At 44.4% G+C, this 16,004-nt stretch overlaps 1 protein-coding gene and 1 pseudogene across 3 annotated transcripts in view; one reads left to right on the top strand and one right to left on the bottom strand.

The window, feature by feature from the left end:
- Positions 1-2,924: 2,924 nt before the first annotated feature.
- The window catches only part of ELK4 (ETS transcription factor ELK4), a 96,836-nt gene continuing 83,756 nt past the window's right edge, over positions 2,925-16,004 (top strand). For 2 of the 3 annotated variants that reach the window (XR_012432182.1, XM_045395829.3), the window contains exons 1-3: positions 2,925-3,284; positions 10,952-11,167; positions 14,040-14,912. Coding sequence is in view for 2 of the 3 variants with exons in the window: in XM_045395829.3 (XP_045251764.1) it covers positions 10,961-11,167; positions 14,040-14,912 (1,080 nt within the window). In the remaining variant the exon portion in view is untranslated. Of the gene's footprint in view, positions 3,285-3,410; positions 3,526-10,951; positions 11,168-14,039; positions 14,913-16,004 lie in introns of those variants that run through there. The other variant, XM_005540600.4, reaches the window with a different exon arrangement.
- Positions 8,392-9,046, bottom strand: LOC102114900 (gamma-aminobutyric acid receptor-associated protein-like; annotated as a pseudogene).

Below are 16,004 nucleotides of genomic sequence, written 5' to 3'. Positions count from 1 at the left end.
TCAGTCATAATCTGTGAAAACACTTCTTTAGGAAAAAGGGATAGTGACTGGGAGTAATGATGAAGCAGTGAAATAAAAGAGAGGGAAGAAGAAGTTGTCTTGAGAAGTAATTATCATAACTATGTGTTATAGGGATAGGAAATGTAATTAAATTAGGGGGAAGGGGTTGCAGAGCTGAGATAACTGCAATGATTAAGAAACAAAATCTAGGCCAGGCACGGTGGCTCACGCCTGTAATCCCAACACTCTAGGAAGCCGAGGCGGGCGGATCATGAGGTTAGGAGTTTGAGACCGGCCTGGCCAACATGGTAAAACCCCATCTCTACTAAAAATACAAAAATGAGCCGGACGTAGTGGTGCACGCCTGTAGTCCCAGCTACTCAGGAGACTGAGGCAGAAGAATTGCTTGAACCTGGGAGGCAGAGGTTGCAGTGAGCCAAGATTGTGCCACTGTACTCCAGCCTGGGTGACAGAGTAAGACTCCGTCTCAAAAAAAAAAAAAAAGAAAAAGAAACAAAATCTCGGGCAGACCAGGTAGAAAATACATATTTAAACATTTTAAGCCAGGCATAGTGGCTCACACCTGTAATCCCAGCACTTTGGGAGGCCGAGGCAGGCGGATCACCTGAGGTTGGGAGTTCAAGACCAGCCTGACCAACACGGAGAAACTCCATCTCTACTAAAAATACAAAAAAATTTAGCCAGGCATGGTGGCGCATGCCTGTAATCCCACCTACTTGGGAGGCTGAGGCAGGAGACTCACTTGAACCCAGAAGGCGGAGGTTGCAGTGAGCCGAGATTGCCCCATTGCACTCCAGCCTGAGCAGGAAGAGCGAAACTGCGTCTCAAAAAAACAAATAAACATTTTAATAAAACCTACAAATGTTCTTTGGGATGGCCCTGAGTAACTAAGGCTAAGATTAGGAATCCATGTATCTGGTGGGAAAGTGACCAAACAAGATAACGAAAAAGAGCACGGTCTTTTTGGTTGACTCTTTTTGGTTGACCAACGTAACTACCATGGAGTTTGCACAAACAGAACCATCTGTTGTGTGAGGAACCATGGAGAGAGATTGCGTATTTATAGAATCTTGAGTGGGAAAACCAGGCACATTAATTAACTTTTCCCCTCAAGTTCTCTAGTTAGAAATCCACTTTTCTTCCTTTCTCTTCTGTCAACATGTACTGCCTTAAAGAAAAAAAAAGTCAATTTAAAAGCAGACAGACTTGCTATGACTAATTTAAGAACTCCCAAAGCAGGCTGTTTTCCAAAAATACACTGCAATTGACAATGCTGTAAGCTCAGTCTAAAAGGGGTATGACACAACTACTGACCCTAAGGCTGAATCAGATGTTTACTGCCAGTTTGAACACAGCAGGGTAGTCTGCAAATCTCCACAACCCTTAACTGTTCTTGGTAGGAGGCTTTAAAATGAAATCTTTCTATAAACAAATGTTTCCAATAGGCATATCTTAAACAGCCTACTTTAATAATTTTTTTTTTCTTGGTTTTCAAGATGGAAGTTGTTGCAAGGAAAATTTTATGTTAGGGGCCAAGACTGCTAGGGCTTTTCAGATACCGTATGTTCCTTATAAAACATATGTCTTAATACGTTTGCATGCTTTGGTAAAATTTATTTTGGAAAGCTAACATCTTTTGGTAGAGTTGTTTTTTACAGGAATAAGCTACCTTTGTGGATTATAATTACTCTGCATTATGGAGGAGGAGGCCGGAAATCAAGGAAGTGATGATTCTCTTCCAAAAGCCTACAAAAGGATGACAGAATCACATTTCAGTGAGTTCAATTAACTATAAATTCAATTGTGGCGGCAAAAATAAATGACACCACTATTTACTGGGTATCTACTATATGCTAGGTACATAAGTACATTACGCCCTATATTTCATTTAATCCTCTCAGCAATGCTGCTTATTATCGTCATTTTACATGAAGAAACCGAGGTTCAGAGAGGTTAAGCAACTCACTACAGGTCACACAGCTAGTAAATGGTCACGAATAACCAGTAACTCAGACACTGACCTGGCTTTGGTTTCTTGTTAAACAAACATGTAATCTATTTCTTGGAGGTTTTGTTCAGCTGTCCTAATTTATGACTTTACATTCCTTCTGGTGCTAAACTGCTCAAGTAGCTTCTTGTACCAAGTATGACCTGATTCCTTAAGAATTTTACTTAATGAGAACCTCTAAGCGAGAAACTCTTGCTAGGTGTTTCATGCACCTTAGCTTCTTTAATCGTTACAACAACTCTGAGAGACTGGGTTCTCTCCATCCTTGTTTTAGAGAGGTTAAGGTTGCTTAAAATTGGTGAGTTAGTGAGGGGTAGAGCCACGAATGGATTTCTGGTCACTGCCTCCATCGCCATGGCAAACTTTTCCCACGACTCCAGCGCTCCCATTTGTTAGTCCCCAGGCTAGAAAGCCACAGTGCTAATTTAGTATTTATCAAGCGTTTGTAATGTCCTGGTATCTGGCACTTCGGTGAGAAAGCTGTAGCGACCCCAACTTCTAATAGCGAGTGGTAAGGCAGACGAGCAACACAGGAGGGAGGAGCCTCTTGCCAGAGCTTAACACCAACAGAAGTGGTCCCCAGCAGGTTGCTCCGCGAGCGCCACCTCTTCCCTCCAACCGAGGAGAACGTGGCGCGCCCCTGAGTAGTCCAACGTCCCGGCCCAGGCGGTAGCTTGGGTGCTGGCGCGTCCCGGACGGGCGCCTAAGGGAACTGGAAGCAACTGCACCGAACGCCGCTAACGGCGGCGAGACGACTCCAGGAGGCGCCCTAGCTGCATCCCCTAGCCACACCAAACCCGGGTTTGCGGGCAGCCGCGGCTCACAACACCCTTTCGGAATCGCGGCCCCTCCCCCCGGAAGTGACGTTGGCGACTACGGCGTCTGGGAGGGACCCAGGCGCAGCCGGGGGGTTTGAGAGTGGCGGCGGCCGCGGAGCGCCTGGCAGGCCCCGCCGCTGCGAGGAACGCCCCGAGCGCGCGCGCCCGGCGTGTAGCGGCCCCAAGACCCGCGCCGCCGCTGCCGCGTGCGGGGGCGGGGTGGGCGGGGCGCGAGGAGCCGCGGCGGCGGGAGATGCGGGCGGCTGCGGGCACCCGGCGGGCTCGGCTGGGCCGCCGCCGCGTTCTCCGGCTCCGCCGCGGGGGTCGCAGCGGCTGCCGCGCCGTCCTCGAGTTTCCAGCGTGAGGAGGAGGCTGAGGGCGGAGAGGCGCATCGTGTTCGAGGCGGAGACCGAGGGGGAGCCCCGCGCGTGGCGTCGGTGAGCGGCCAGCCCCGCGCACCCCCTCGGGATCTCGCGGCCGCAGCCTCACCGGCCGGGAGCTGGGACGGGGGCCGAGGGGTGCGCGGCACAACAGGAAGTGGGGGCGGGGGCCGGGCGCGCGCTCCTCTTGGGTCCGCCCCCGGCCGGCCGGGCACCGCGGCGCGCAGGTGGACGCCGGAGCGCACCGCTCAGCTTTCGTCGCCTCTTATTTGGTCCCCCGAGGTCCCGTGGGCGAAAGGTGGCGGCGATTTTTTCGGCGTGGGTGGGGAGGAGGGGAGCAATTCTGACTTTCTGTAGTGACAGGAAGTTGGAAAATGAAAGTACAGTAACTCAGTGCTTACCAAGGCCCGGTGAGGTTGCACCTCTTCCCCTGGACTTTGATCTCCTGTGGGGCACGCGCGGCCGTCCGTGTTTCTTCCTCTCCCCAAGCTCGCTAGTCATCCGGTGTCGAGTTTCATTTCTTTTGCTATTTCGCTCCAGCGGCCCCCCGCCCCTCTTTACTTTCCGCCTTGTGCACAGCTGCATCAAGGCTGGTAGCTTCGTTCCTGGGAAGATCAATTGGAAACATCTTTCGGGGCGGGATAGTAACTGGCCTTGGAAGGAAATAGGGATGTTGTTGACTGAAGTAGTCAAAAGTACACACTTGACTTTTTCTCCAGCTATTGCTCTTTGAAATTTGGGGAATTTAAATAAAGATTCTGGAGTTTTATGCCTCATCAGAATGGTCTGCCCATCTCTTTGGTTGATAGATAAGATCCTGTGTCCTCTTCCCACCCCCTGGCTTGGAAAACGGTGCTTCAATATTTAGGCTTGGCAGCGGTGTTTTCATTAAAATGTAGTATGATTCAATATTTTCCCTTCAGGAACACTCTTCTCTTTGATTTTACTTAAACATTAAAACTGCGTAAGTGGAATCTGTTCACTCCTAGTGAAATAGTGTCTTCAAGTTTTATTGTAAGAATATTGTAAGGACTGCAGGATCCTATACAAAGAGAATATTTTTTAGGAGCCTGTGTAGTTAAAAACGTCTGGTTACTTTTGGTTACTTTTTGACAACCGTGAGTATTTTGATTCGATACTAGGCTTGATACTTGGTTTTAAGTAGCAGGCTGAAGAAAATTTGGAGACTTTGTGTTTTTTTGGGTCTTAGCTACTGTCTCTGAAAAATAGTTGGGCTATGGGTCACCACAGCAACTGGACTGTGTGTATTATAAACACGTTTAGGGTGGAAAAGGTTTTATTTAATAGAGACTTCCTTTCCTTAATACATTACTTCAACATGCTCACTTCTTTCAATTTAGCACAGGGATTGGTCTATCTTTGAAGTGTTAAAATAGAATCAATTATGTTTTCAGCCTTTACCACCTCAAAAATCAAACTCCTTCATTTGGACCAGTTAAGTGTTTTCTTCCTTTGTTATAATTTTAAACTTTAAAAATTGCAATTGTAGAAAACTCGAGATTCTTGTGAGAAGGAAAATCAAGTAATTCTCCTTTTTTTTTTTTTTTTTTTTTGATAAGAATAAAAGGTTTTGTTGTGTTGTGTTGTGTTTTTGTTTTTGTTTGAGACAAGATCTCACTCTGTTGCCCAGGCTGGAGTGCAGTGATGTGATCTCTGCTCACTGCAACCTCCATCTCCCAGGCTGAAGCCATTCTCCCACCTCAGCCTCCCGAGTAGTCACGCACCACCATGCCCGGCTAATTTTTTGTTTTTTAGGTAGAGACAGGGTGTCAACATGTTGTCCAGGCCGGTCGTGAACTCCTGAGCTCGAGCTCCCTCCTTGGCCTCCCATAGTGCTGGGATTACAGGCATGAAGCCACCACGTAGTTTTTAATAACTGTCTTAGGGAATTTTTTTCTCCAGCCTTTTTTTTTTTTTTTTTTTTTTTTTTTGAGACAGGGTCTTGCTCTGTCTCCCAGGCTGGAGTGCAGTGGCGTGATTTCAGCTCCCTGTGGAGTCCGCCTCCCGGGTTCAAATGTTTCTCCTGCCTCAGCCTCCCGAGTAGCTGGGATTACAGGTGCCCACCACCATGCCCAGATAATTTTTGTATTTTTAGTGGAGACAGGGTTTCACCATGTTGGCCAAGGCTGGTCTAGAACCGCTGACCTCAAGTGATCTGCCCTCCTTGGCCTCCCATAGTGCTGGGATGATAGACGTATGCCTGGCCAGCTCTCTTTTATATCTGATGAAATCATTGAAGATCATAGTTAATACCACACTTTTTGAAACTAACATGAAGAGTTTTGACTTAACTATATACGAAGACGTTAGGTGCTTTTCAATCAAAAGAGTAACAATATCATAATTGAATTAAAATATTCCTTTAAAGTACCCACTGAAAATGTCCATTTTATATCTTTGTTTTTCTCAAAATCATTTCTAATACTTCAGTCTAAAACCTCAAAGCCATTTTTTCTTTTTTCTTTTTTTTAAGAGGGAGTCTCTGTTGCCCAGGCTTGAGTGCAGTGGCGCGATCTCGGCTCACTGCAAGCTCCGCCTCCCAGGTTCAAGGGATTCTTCTGCCTCAGCCTCCCGAGTAGCTGGGACTACAGGCGCCCACCACCACTCCCGGCTAATTTTTTGTATTTTTAATAGACACGGGTTTCACCTTGTTAGCCAGGATGGTCTCCATCTCCTGACCTCGTGATCTACCCGCCTCTGCCTCCCAAAGTGCTGAGATTACAGGCGTGAGCTACTATACCTGGCCAAAGCCATTTTTCTTTTGCTGTCCACAACCTTCTATCGTAGACACACTAGATGCTAAAGAAGCATCAGCATTTTCCACAACAGCTCAGTTCTACCCTAAAGCAGCCAACAGCTCACCAGCGTTTGACTGAATACATGCTGCTCCACTGATAACCAACAGGGAAGGTGCAAGTTAACTGTACCATCTGGGGAACACCTGTATTTTGGGGAATCTCCTTGAGTGCTCATTATGGGGACATTAATTTGTTGTTTTTGTCTTTTTAGATGTATAGCCGAGGCTTTAAACTTACAGGGCTCAAATGTTATCTACATGATAGGTATTAAGACTCTAGGATTCGGGTGTTGGAATTTTTTCAAAAACAAATGGAGTAATAGGCACCCCATTTGTGTAGGCTAGAGACTCCCATTCTCTTGTCTTTCCTTCATCTTCTCACAAATGGATTCATACTCCACCCCTAAAAGCAGTCTTATATGAAGGTGATGTCTGGAAATGTGGAAATTGAGTTCTTGGCTTAAGATAATATTTACTAGAAAGTAGTTTTAACAGGATTATATTAGAAATAATTGTTTAAGTGGGAAAACTGTGTTGTAGAACAGTAACTTGCCATCATTAGGCATCAGAAGGAAGGCCTATCAGGTAAACTCAGAGACATAACAGGGAACCCCTACCTGCCTCCACCATGCTTAACGGGTATAGTATAAAACCACTATTTTAGCCCCGCTTAAGTGAGGCTATGGGGAACTATGATTTCCAGTGGGCACGGTTATTTGGCATTAAGGTAGCACTTCATATTTGTGGATTATTATCGGTATCTAATATGTAATGCTTTTTTTTTAACAATCAGTCAATGATGTGAGTGCTTTTATCCATTGGGAAAGTGGTTTCCCTAATGGATAGAGTATGTGACTGTGATAAAAGAGACTTGGGACTCATGGCCTCAGCTTTTCCATGAATTCTCACTGTGGGCAGCATCTCTCCCTTTCTATCCTTTATTATTTTTGCATCGTTACTTTTAGATGACTATCTCTGTACAACCAGCTTCAAAGTGATAATCATGAGGATTATTGGAGGACATTCTCAGTGTTTCAGAAAAGTTATGGAAACTCAACTATTTTCCACTGCAGTTTCTTATCTCTGCCCTTTTTGGAAGTAGGCATAGTTGACCCGTAAGGATCCCATCTTCTGTGACGTTGTTGTTAGAATTAGTCTTCCCAGACCTAACTTTTGTAATGTTTGTTGTGTTGTTTTAAACATCTTTATTGAGATATAATTCACATACCATAAAATTCATCTCCTTAGGTGTAATATGCTGTGGGTTTTGTTCAAGCATCAACACAATCTAAGTTTAGAATATTTTCATCACCCCCAAAAGAAACCCTGTACCCATTATATGTCATTCTCCACTTCTCTTCCCCCTGCTTTTTGGCCCCCAGTCCTAAAGAATTACTCATCTATTTTCTATGTCTATGGATTTTCCTATTCTGGACATTTCATATAAGTGGAACCATACAATATGTGGTCTTCTGTGGACTGGCTTCTATTAGTCACTTGCATAATGTTTTCAAGGTTCTTCCTTGTGTGTGTGTGTGTGTGTGTCTGTACCTCATTCCTTTCTGTGGCTGGATTATACCCCATTATGAATGTGCCACATTTTATTCATTCATCAGTTGACGGACTTTTAGTTTGTTTCTACTTTTAGATGTTATGAATAATTCTGCTAAGAACATTACTGTGTAAGTTTTTGTATGGACATATTTTTCATTTCTTTTGGGTATATACCTAGGAGTAGAATTGTTGGGTCATGTGGTAAATGTGTCCAAAGTGTCTACACCATTTTACATTCCCACCAGCAATGTACAAGGGCTTCGATTTCTCTACATCGTTGCCAATATTTGTTATTGTCTATCTTCTTGATTATAGCCTTCCAAGTAGGCATGAGGTGGTTTCTTAGGTGGTTTTGATTTTTAGTTCCCTAATAACTGTGTGGAGCATTTTTTTTTTTGGTGGTCCCGTCACAATTTCAGTCCCTTCCAACTACCCCCCAAAAAGAAGGTAGTAAGAGGAAGGGATTGCTGGGGTTCTGAGCCCCTTGGGCGATCAGAAAAGGAACAGAAACCAAAACAACCACTGGATGTTACAGAGACTGACAATCAAGAAGTCTAAAGCAGAGTGGGAAAGGCAGGCAGAGAAAGGGGAAGAAAGGAGAAAGGAGAGGTACGAGATGCCAACTCCACCATTACCCATCCTAAGAGAGGCTGGAGAGAAAGCCTCAAACATTAAGAAGTGCCGGTCCTGAATGAGGGAGGTGGTGTTTGAGCTTGGAGGAGGAGGTCAAGAAAGGGAGGCCACCTCTCTTTGCAGAATGAGACCCCCACCTTCAGCTCAGGGGCAGCAGCATCACAGACCGTAGACACTTTCATCACTGTAGGCAACGTAGAGAAAGAAGTCTTCATGGTGTTCCTGGTAGAGCTGACCCATTGTGGCACTGGTGGGCAGAATGACATTGTTGACAGAGAAAAGCAAGGCATCCTCAGCTCGGAGATGAATTCGCTTCCGGATCAAAAAGTAGAACTGGGCCGGGTGCGGTGGCTCACACCTGTAATCCCAGCACTTCCGGAGGCTGAGGCAGGCAGATCATGAGGGCAGTAGTTTGAGACCAGTCTGACCAACATGGTGAAACCCTGCCTCTACTAAAAATACAAAAATTAGCTGGGCGTGGTGGTGGGTGCCTGTAATCCCAGCTACTCAGGAGGCTGAGACAGGAGAATCGCTTGAACCCAGGAGGTGGAGGTTGCAGTGAGTCAAGATTGCGCCACTGCACTCCAGCCTGGGTGACAGAGTGGGGCTCCATCTCAAAAAAAAAAGAAGTAGAACTGACCAACTGTGAGATCAGAAAGCACCAGGTATTTCTTTTTGTCCAGGTCTCCTATCCAAGCTTTGGGAGCTTTTTCTACTATCACTGGCACCCAGTCTGGGTATTTCGTTCCAATCTTCTCGCTCTGGGAGCAGCGTGTTTCTTGAACGGATGCTCTTCTTTGTACACGAACTTCATCCTCCCGGTAACCAGGCTGAACTAGGCTGGGCTGAGGGAACCTGGGGGAGCCAGGATGGGGGTGGTGGTGATAGTGGTGACATGTGGGCAGATTCAGCCAATGTAGAACATTTTTTTGTGTGTTTATTGGCTATTTGTATATCTTCTTTGCTATGATGTCTTTTCAAATTCTTTACTTTTTTTTAAAGTTGTAGGCGTTTTTTATGTATTTTGGATACAGGTTCCTTTTGTGATACATGGTTTGAAAATATTCTCCCATTTGGGGGATTGTCTTCTCACTTGATGGCATTATTTGTAGCACAATGGTTTTAAATTTTGATGCAGTCCAATTTTGATCTATTCTTGTAGTGTTTTTTTGTTTTTTGTTTTTTGTTTTTTTTTTGAGACTCAGTCTGGCTCTGTCGCCCAGGCTGGAGTGCAGTGGCCGGATCTCAGCTCACTGCAAGCTCCACCTCCCGGGTTTTTACGCCATTCTCCTGCCTCAGCCTCCCGAGTAGCTGGGACCACAGGCGCCCGCCACTTCGCCCGGCTAGTTTTTTGTATTTTTTAGTAGAGATGGGGTTTCACCGTGTTAGCCAGGATGGTCTCGATCTCCTGACCCCGTGATCCGCCCGTCTCGGCCTCCCAAAGTGCTAGGATTACAGGCTTGAGCCACCGCCCCCGGCCTCTTGTAGTGTTTTAATGGTATTGATTTAATTTGTTTTCAAACTCTATTCTAACCCATTGAGATCTTATTACTAGAGAAAGGAAGGTTTTCTGTTTTTGTTTTGTTGTATTGTGAAGTATTCAATCATAGGATTCTTAGGACACACTTACATGGATTTGGCCAGAGTTTCTGCCCTAAAGAATTCTTCCTAATAGAAAGGTGTTTTGAAATTCTATGAGGAAAATACCTTTATGAGAGAGCATTCCTTGCTGCTCCTTTGCCTAAACCAATGGTTATCTGCCAGGATGATTTTGACCCGTAGGGGAATATTTGGTAATGTCTGGAGATATTTTTGATGGTCTCAGTGGGGCAGGGGGTACTACTGGCATCTAGTGGGTAGAGGCCAGGTATGCTGTTAGACAAACTGCAGTATACAGGACAACTTCCCACAACAAAGAATTATCTGGCCCCCAAAACCAATAATGCCAAAATCGAGAAACTGTGGCCTAAATAGGGAGATCCTGAAACTTAAGATACTAAAAGATTTTTCTTCAACCCATGTCTTGATAATCACATAAAGGTTGCTAATGAAAGGAGAATCTTTGCAGATGGAATCCCTGTGGACAGAACAGTGACAGAGAAATTAAGAGAACACTTTGTTGAATTCAAAATGCTGCCAATTTGTATGTAAATGACATTTATGGTGATGGAAACCAGTTGGAGCAAAAGTAGGTTATTCCCTACACCTCAGCCCCTGCGCCATCCTGAGATAGACACAAACACACTCGCAGGCAAATAACCAAATCGGGTTGATTTAGACAGATGCTGGAATGGTGGTCTCCTGAGAGAATACAGCAATGAGATTTTAGGATTCAAATTTAACAACAGTGATTGACAGTCACTAGTGATTGACAATCATTGTCTTTTGCTATAATTTAGGGAACTAGCTTCTCCTCCTTGCAAGTTGCTTGTTGCTTAAGGCATTTCTTAAGCAGCGTGGCATCCTTAAGAGTTTGGACTCTGGGTCCAGATTGCCTGGGCTTAGATCTTAGCTTCACCATTTCCTTGTGTGATGTTGGACAAGTTACTTAACCCGCTTATGAGTCAGTTTTTTCTTATGTAAAATGAGGATGCAGTAGTATCTACCTTATAGAAATGTGGGGATGAATTCATATGTTTAGAGCACTTAAAACAGTGCTTGACATACAGTGTTAAATAGGCTGTTAATATTATCACATATCTTATCTATATTGTTTCAGCTCATTGCTATGGACAGTGCTATCACCCTGTGGCAGTTCCTTCTTCAGCTCCTGCAGAAGCCTCAGAACAAGCACATGATCTGTTGGACCTCTAATGATGGGCAGTTTAAGCTTTTGCAGGCAGAAGAGGTGGCTCGTCTCTGGGGGATTCGCAAGAACAAACCTAACATGAATTATGACAAACTCAGCCGAGCCCTCAGATACTATTATGTAAAGGTAGTACACATCCTGATCTTACACTATACAGAGAACCTCAAGACAAAAATGATTCCTTCTTGGCTGGTTGCGGTGGCTCACGCCTGTAATCTCAGCACTTTGGGAGGCCAAGGAGGGTGGATCACCTGAGGTCAGGAGTTCAAGACCAGCCTGACCAACATGGTGAAACCCCGTATCTACTAAAAATACAAAAATAAGTTAGCTGGCCGTGGTGGTGGGTGCCTGTAATCCCAGCTACTCAGGAGGCTGAGGCAGGAGAATCATTTGAACCCTGGAGGCGGAGGTTGCAGTGAGCCGAGATCGCGCCATTGCACTCCAGCCTGGGCAACAGAGAGACTCCATCTCAAAAAAAAAAAAGAATGATTCCTTCTTTTCTGTTGAGGTTATAGATACCAATGTCCTAGTTTATTTTAATCCAGTGTATTTTGTAGCAGCAGTTTGGAATTAGGATACAAGGTATAAATGTTCAGGCTGTATTTCTACCAAATCTTTCTTTTCTTTTCTTTTCTTTTTTTTTTTCCTTTTTTTGAGACAGAATCTCTCTCTGTCGCCCAGGCTGGAGTGCAGTGGTGCAATCTTGGCTCACTGCAACCTCTGCCTCCAGGGTTCAAACTATTCTGCTGTCTCAGCCTCCCAAGTAGCTGGGATAACAGGTGGCCACCAACATGCCCGGCTAATTTTTTATTATTTATTTATTTATTTCCTTAGTAGAGGTGGGATTTCACCATGTTGGCCAAGCTCGTCTCGAACTCCTGACTTCAGGTTATCTACCTGCGTTGGCCTCCCAAAGTGCTGGGATTGCAAGTGTGAGCCACCACACCCAGCCACCCCAGATCTTATTTATTAACTTATTCCCATTACACATATTTTATTCCTAATTACAGTTGTCTTTGAAAGAAAAAGTATGTACAGAATTGGAATATGACAAAAGCAATTTGAGATTCTTGAGGATACATAAATATTCTCGTGTGTGTCATAATTTACTTTAAAAATTGTGAAGCCTGGAGTAGTAGCTCATGCCTGTAATGCCAGCACTTTGGGAGGCTGCAGCAGGAGGATCACTTGAGCCCAGGAATTTGAGACCAGCCTGGGCAACACAGGGAGACCCCGTCTCTACAAAAAATAAAACAGCCTGGCGTGGTGGTGGTGTACACCTGTAGTCCCAGTGCTCAGGAGGCTGAGGCAGGAGGATCGCTTAAGCTCAAGTGGTCGAGGCTGCAGTGAACCATGATCACACACCGCTGCACTCCAGCCTGAGTGACAAGTAACCCTGACTTGGGGGAGGGGGGGCGTCATATATGTATATATACACACACATATATATCTACATATATATACTTGTTTTATATCTTAATTTTTAGTTTTAGTTTAACCCAGGGAATACAAATTAACACCTTATACCTTAAGTAGTAGTTGTTTATACACAGAGTTGGTTTTTTAGTTAAAATTGCTGAGATCTTAATTTCTTTCACTTTTTTTTTTTTTTTTTTTTTTTTTTTGAGACAGAGTCCCGCTCTGTCACCTGGGCTGGAGCGTAGTGGCGTGATCTTAGCTGACTTTAGCTTCTGCCTCCAGGTTCAAGTGATTCTCCTGCCTCAGCCTCCCAAGTAGCTGGGATTACAGGCATGCACCACCACAGCTGGCTACTTTTTGTATTTTTAGTAGAGATGGGGTTTCACAATCTTTACAGGAGGCTGGTCTTGAACTCCTGATCTCAGGCAGTCCACCCGCCTGGTCTCCCAGAGTGCTGGGATTTTAGGCGTGAGCCACCATGCTGGGCTCTTTCACAGTTAAGTGGTTGATCTTATCAGCTTTCCTGTCTGGAGATAAACTGGAATTTCTGAAGGAAGTAAGAACCTTAACAGATATTATGTTCTAAATTCCTTTTTTGCAGCTGGGCACAGTGGCTCACGCCTGTAATCCCAACACTTTGGAAGGCCGAGGTGGGTGATCAGTTGAGGTCAGGAGTTCAAGACCAGCCTGGCCAGCATGGCAAAACCCCATCTCTACTAAAAATACAAAATTAGCCAGGCGTGGTGATGTGTGCCTATAATCCCACCTACTTGAGAGGCTGAGGCAGGAGAATTGCTTGAACCTGGGAACCAGAGGTTGCAGTGAGCTGAATCGCACCACTACACTCCAGCGTGGGTGACAGAGCGAGACCTCATCTCAAAAAAATAAATAAGTAAATAAATTCCTTTTTGCTGACTCAGGCTGTGTATGGGTTATACCTTTGGAATTGTTTGAGATTGCAGTTCAGGGACTTCTCACCTGTACACATACTTGGTTGAGAGTAGTAAGCAATTAAAATTCTTCAGCTTTTATGTAACATACTCGGTTTTGTTAATAAGACATTGAAGTGTTCTTGCCTTAACTTCTCCATAATAGTAGGGACTGTGTTTGGTATGGCTAGATGAATTTAGGTGATTTTGAAAGTTTTAAGTAAGTGACGTCTAATTCTAAAATGGCAAACCTTATTACACCAGCTTTTTCTTTTTTTTTTCTTTTTTTTAGACCGAGTCTTGCTCTGTCCCCAGGCTGGAGTGCAGTGGCTTGATCTTGGCTCACTGCAACCTCCGCCTCCTGGGTTCAAATGATTCCTCTGCCTCAGCCTCTTGAGTAGCTGGGACTACAGGCGCACGCCACCATACCCTGCAAATTTTTTCTGTTTTAGTAGAGACGGGGTTTCACTATGTTGTCCAGGCTGGTCTTGATCTCCTGACCTCGTGATCCGCCTGCCTTGGCCTCCCAAAGTGCTGGGATTACAGGCGTGAGCCACTGCGCCTGGCCGACGCCAGCTTTTTCATGAACTATGGGATAAAATTTGTAAGAAAGGATAAGAATGCTGGTTTTTTTTTTTTTAAACCTACAGAATATCATCAAAAAAGTGAATGGTCAGAAGTTTGTGTACAAGTTTGTCTCTTATCCAGAGATTTTGAACATGGATCCTATGACAGTGGGCAGGATTGAAGGTGACTGTGAAAGTTTAAACTTCAGTGAAGTCAGCAGCAGTTCCAAAGATGTGGAGAATGGAGGGAAAGAGAAACCACCTCAGCCTGGTGCCAAGACCTCTAGCCGCAATGACTACATACACTCTGGCTTATATTCTTCATTTACTCTCAACTCTTTGAACTCCTCCAATGTAAAGCTTTTCAAATTGATAAAGACTGAGAATCCAGCCGAGAAACTGGCAGAGAAAAAATCTCCTCAGGAGCCCACACCATCTGTCATCAAATTTGTCACGACACCTTCCAAAAAGCCACCGGTTGAACCTGTTGTTGCTACTATTTCAACCAGCCCAAGTATTTCTCCATCTTCAGAAGAAACTATCCAAGCATTGGAGACATTGGTTTCCCCAAAACTTCCTTCCCTGGAAGCCCCAACTTCTGCATCTAACGTAACAACTGTTTTTGCCACCACACCACCCATTTCGTCTATACCCCCTTTGCAGGAACCTCCCAGAACACCTTCACCACCACTGAGTTCTCACCCAGACATCGACACAGACATTGATTCAGTGGCTTCTCAGCCAATGGAACTTGCAGAGAACTTGTCACTGGAGCCTAAAGACCAGGATTCAGTCTTGCCAGAAAAGGACAAAGCAAATAATTCATCAAGATCCAAGAAACCCAAAGGGTTAGAACTGGCACCCACCCTTGTGATCACAAGCAGTGATCCAAGCCCACTGGGAATACTGAGCCCATCTCTCCCTACAGCTTCTCTTACACCAGCATTTTTTTCACAGGTAACTCGCTCTTTATGGTATCACCATTGCTTTCATTTATTTGCCCTTTTAAGCAAATCCAGAATTTATACACTCAAGTTTGCTTTCTTTTACTTAGGTTTGTCTTAGAAAGGTTACGTGTGACTATCATGTGAAAGTTACCCCATTTCTCATCTTAATTAGGATTGCTAAAATAGAAAGTTTGGAGTATTTTCTTAAAAAATTCATTGTTCTACAATTAAATAAATATTTTGATTTTTCTATTTCCTCCTAAAGAAAGTACACACGCTCTCTCGCTGTCTCTCAGTCTTATAAAACTCGTTGGTACCTTATAAAACAGTGATAATCTCAAGTTAGAAAACAGTAGGTCCTGAGAACCGTAAGAAAAATGACCAGTGTGACGTTGAGTAACAAGTTGGTACAGTTACTTTAGCTATTTATTAACCTGCTCATCTCATAGAACATTTTAATAGATTTTTCCCAGGCCTCATTATTAAAAAAAAAAAAACATGTTGGTGTCTTGGTTACCCATTATTCCTCTGTACCTGAATTCCGGTTGGTTTTTCTTTTTTTTTTTTTTTTTTTTTGAGACGGAGTCTTGCTCTGTCGCCCAGGCTGGAGTGCAGTGGCCGGATCTCAGCTCACTGCAAGCTCCGCCTCCCGGGTCTACGCCATTCTCCTGCCTCAGCCTCCCGAGTAGCTGGGACTACAGGCGCCCACCACCTCGTCCGGCTAGTATTTTTTTGTATTTTTTTGGTAGAGACGGGGTTTTGCCGTGTTAGCCAGGCTGGTCTCGATCTCCTGACCTCGTGATCCGCCCATCTCGGCCTCCCAAAGTGCTGGGATTACAGGCTTGAGCCACCGTGCCCGGCCCCGGTTGGTTTTTCTATTTGGAAAAGACTTTATAAATGTTGACTTAAAAAGAGGTTAAGCACCAGAATCTCAGAATTTACCACCAAATAACTCATCCATGTAACCAAAAACCACTTGTACCCCTAAAAACTATTGAAATAAAAATTTAAAAATTTTTAAGTAGTTATTATCACCTTTATCTTTCTTAGCTTGTAAAAATCATTTATGAGTTGTCATGATAAAATTTCAGACTTGGAGATA

This window comes from Macaca fascicularis, chromosome 1 (genome assembly GCF_037993035.2).
Source record: "Macaca fascicularis isolate 582-1 chromosome 1, T2T-MFA8v1.1".
Classification (NCBI taxonomy): Eukaryota; Metazoa; Chordata; class Mammalia; order Primates; family Cercopithecidae; genus Macaca; species Macaca fascicularis.
The sequence above is the reverse complement of the archived record's forward strand: the minus strand, read 5'-3'. Positions and strand labels throughout refer to the sequence as shown.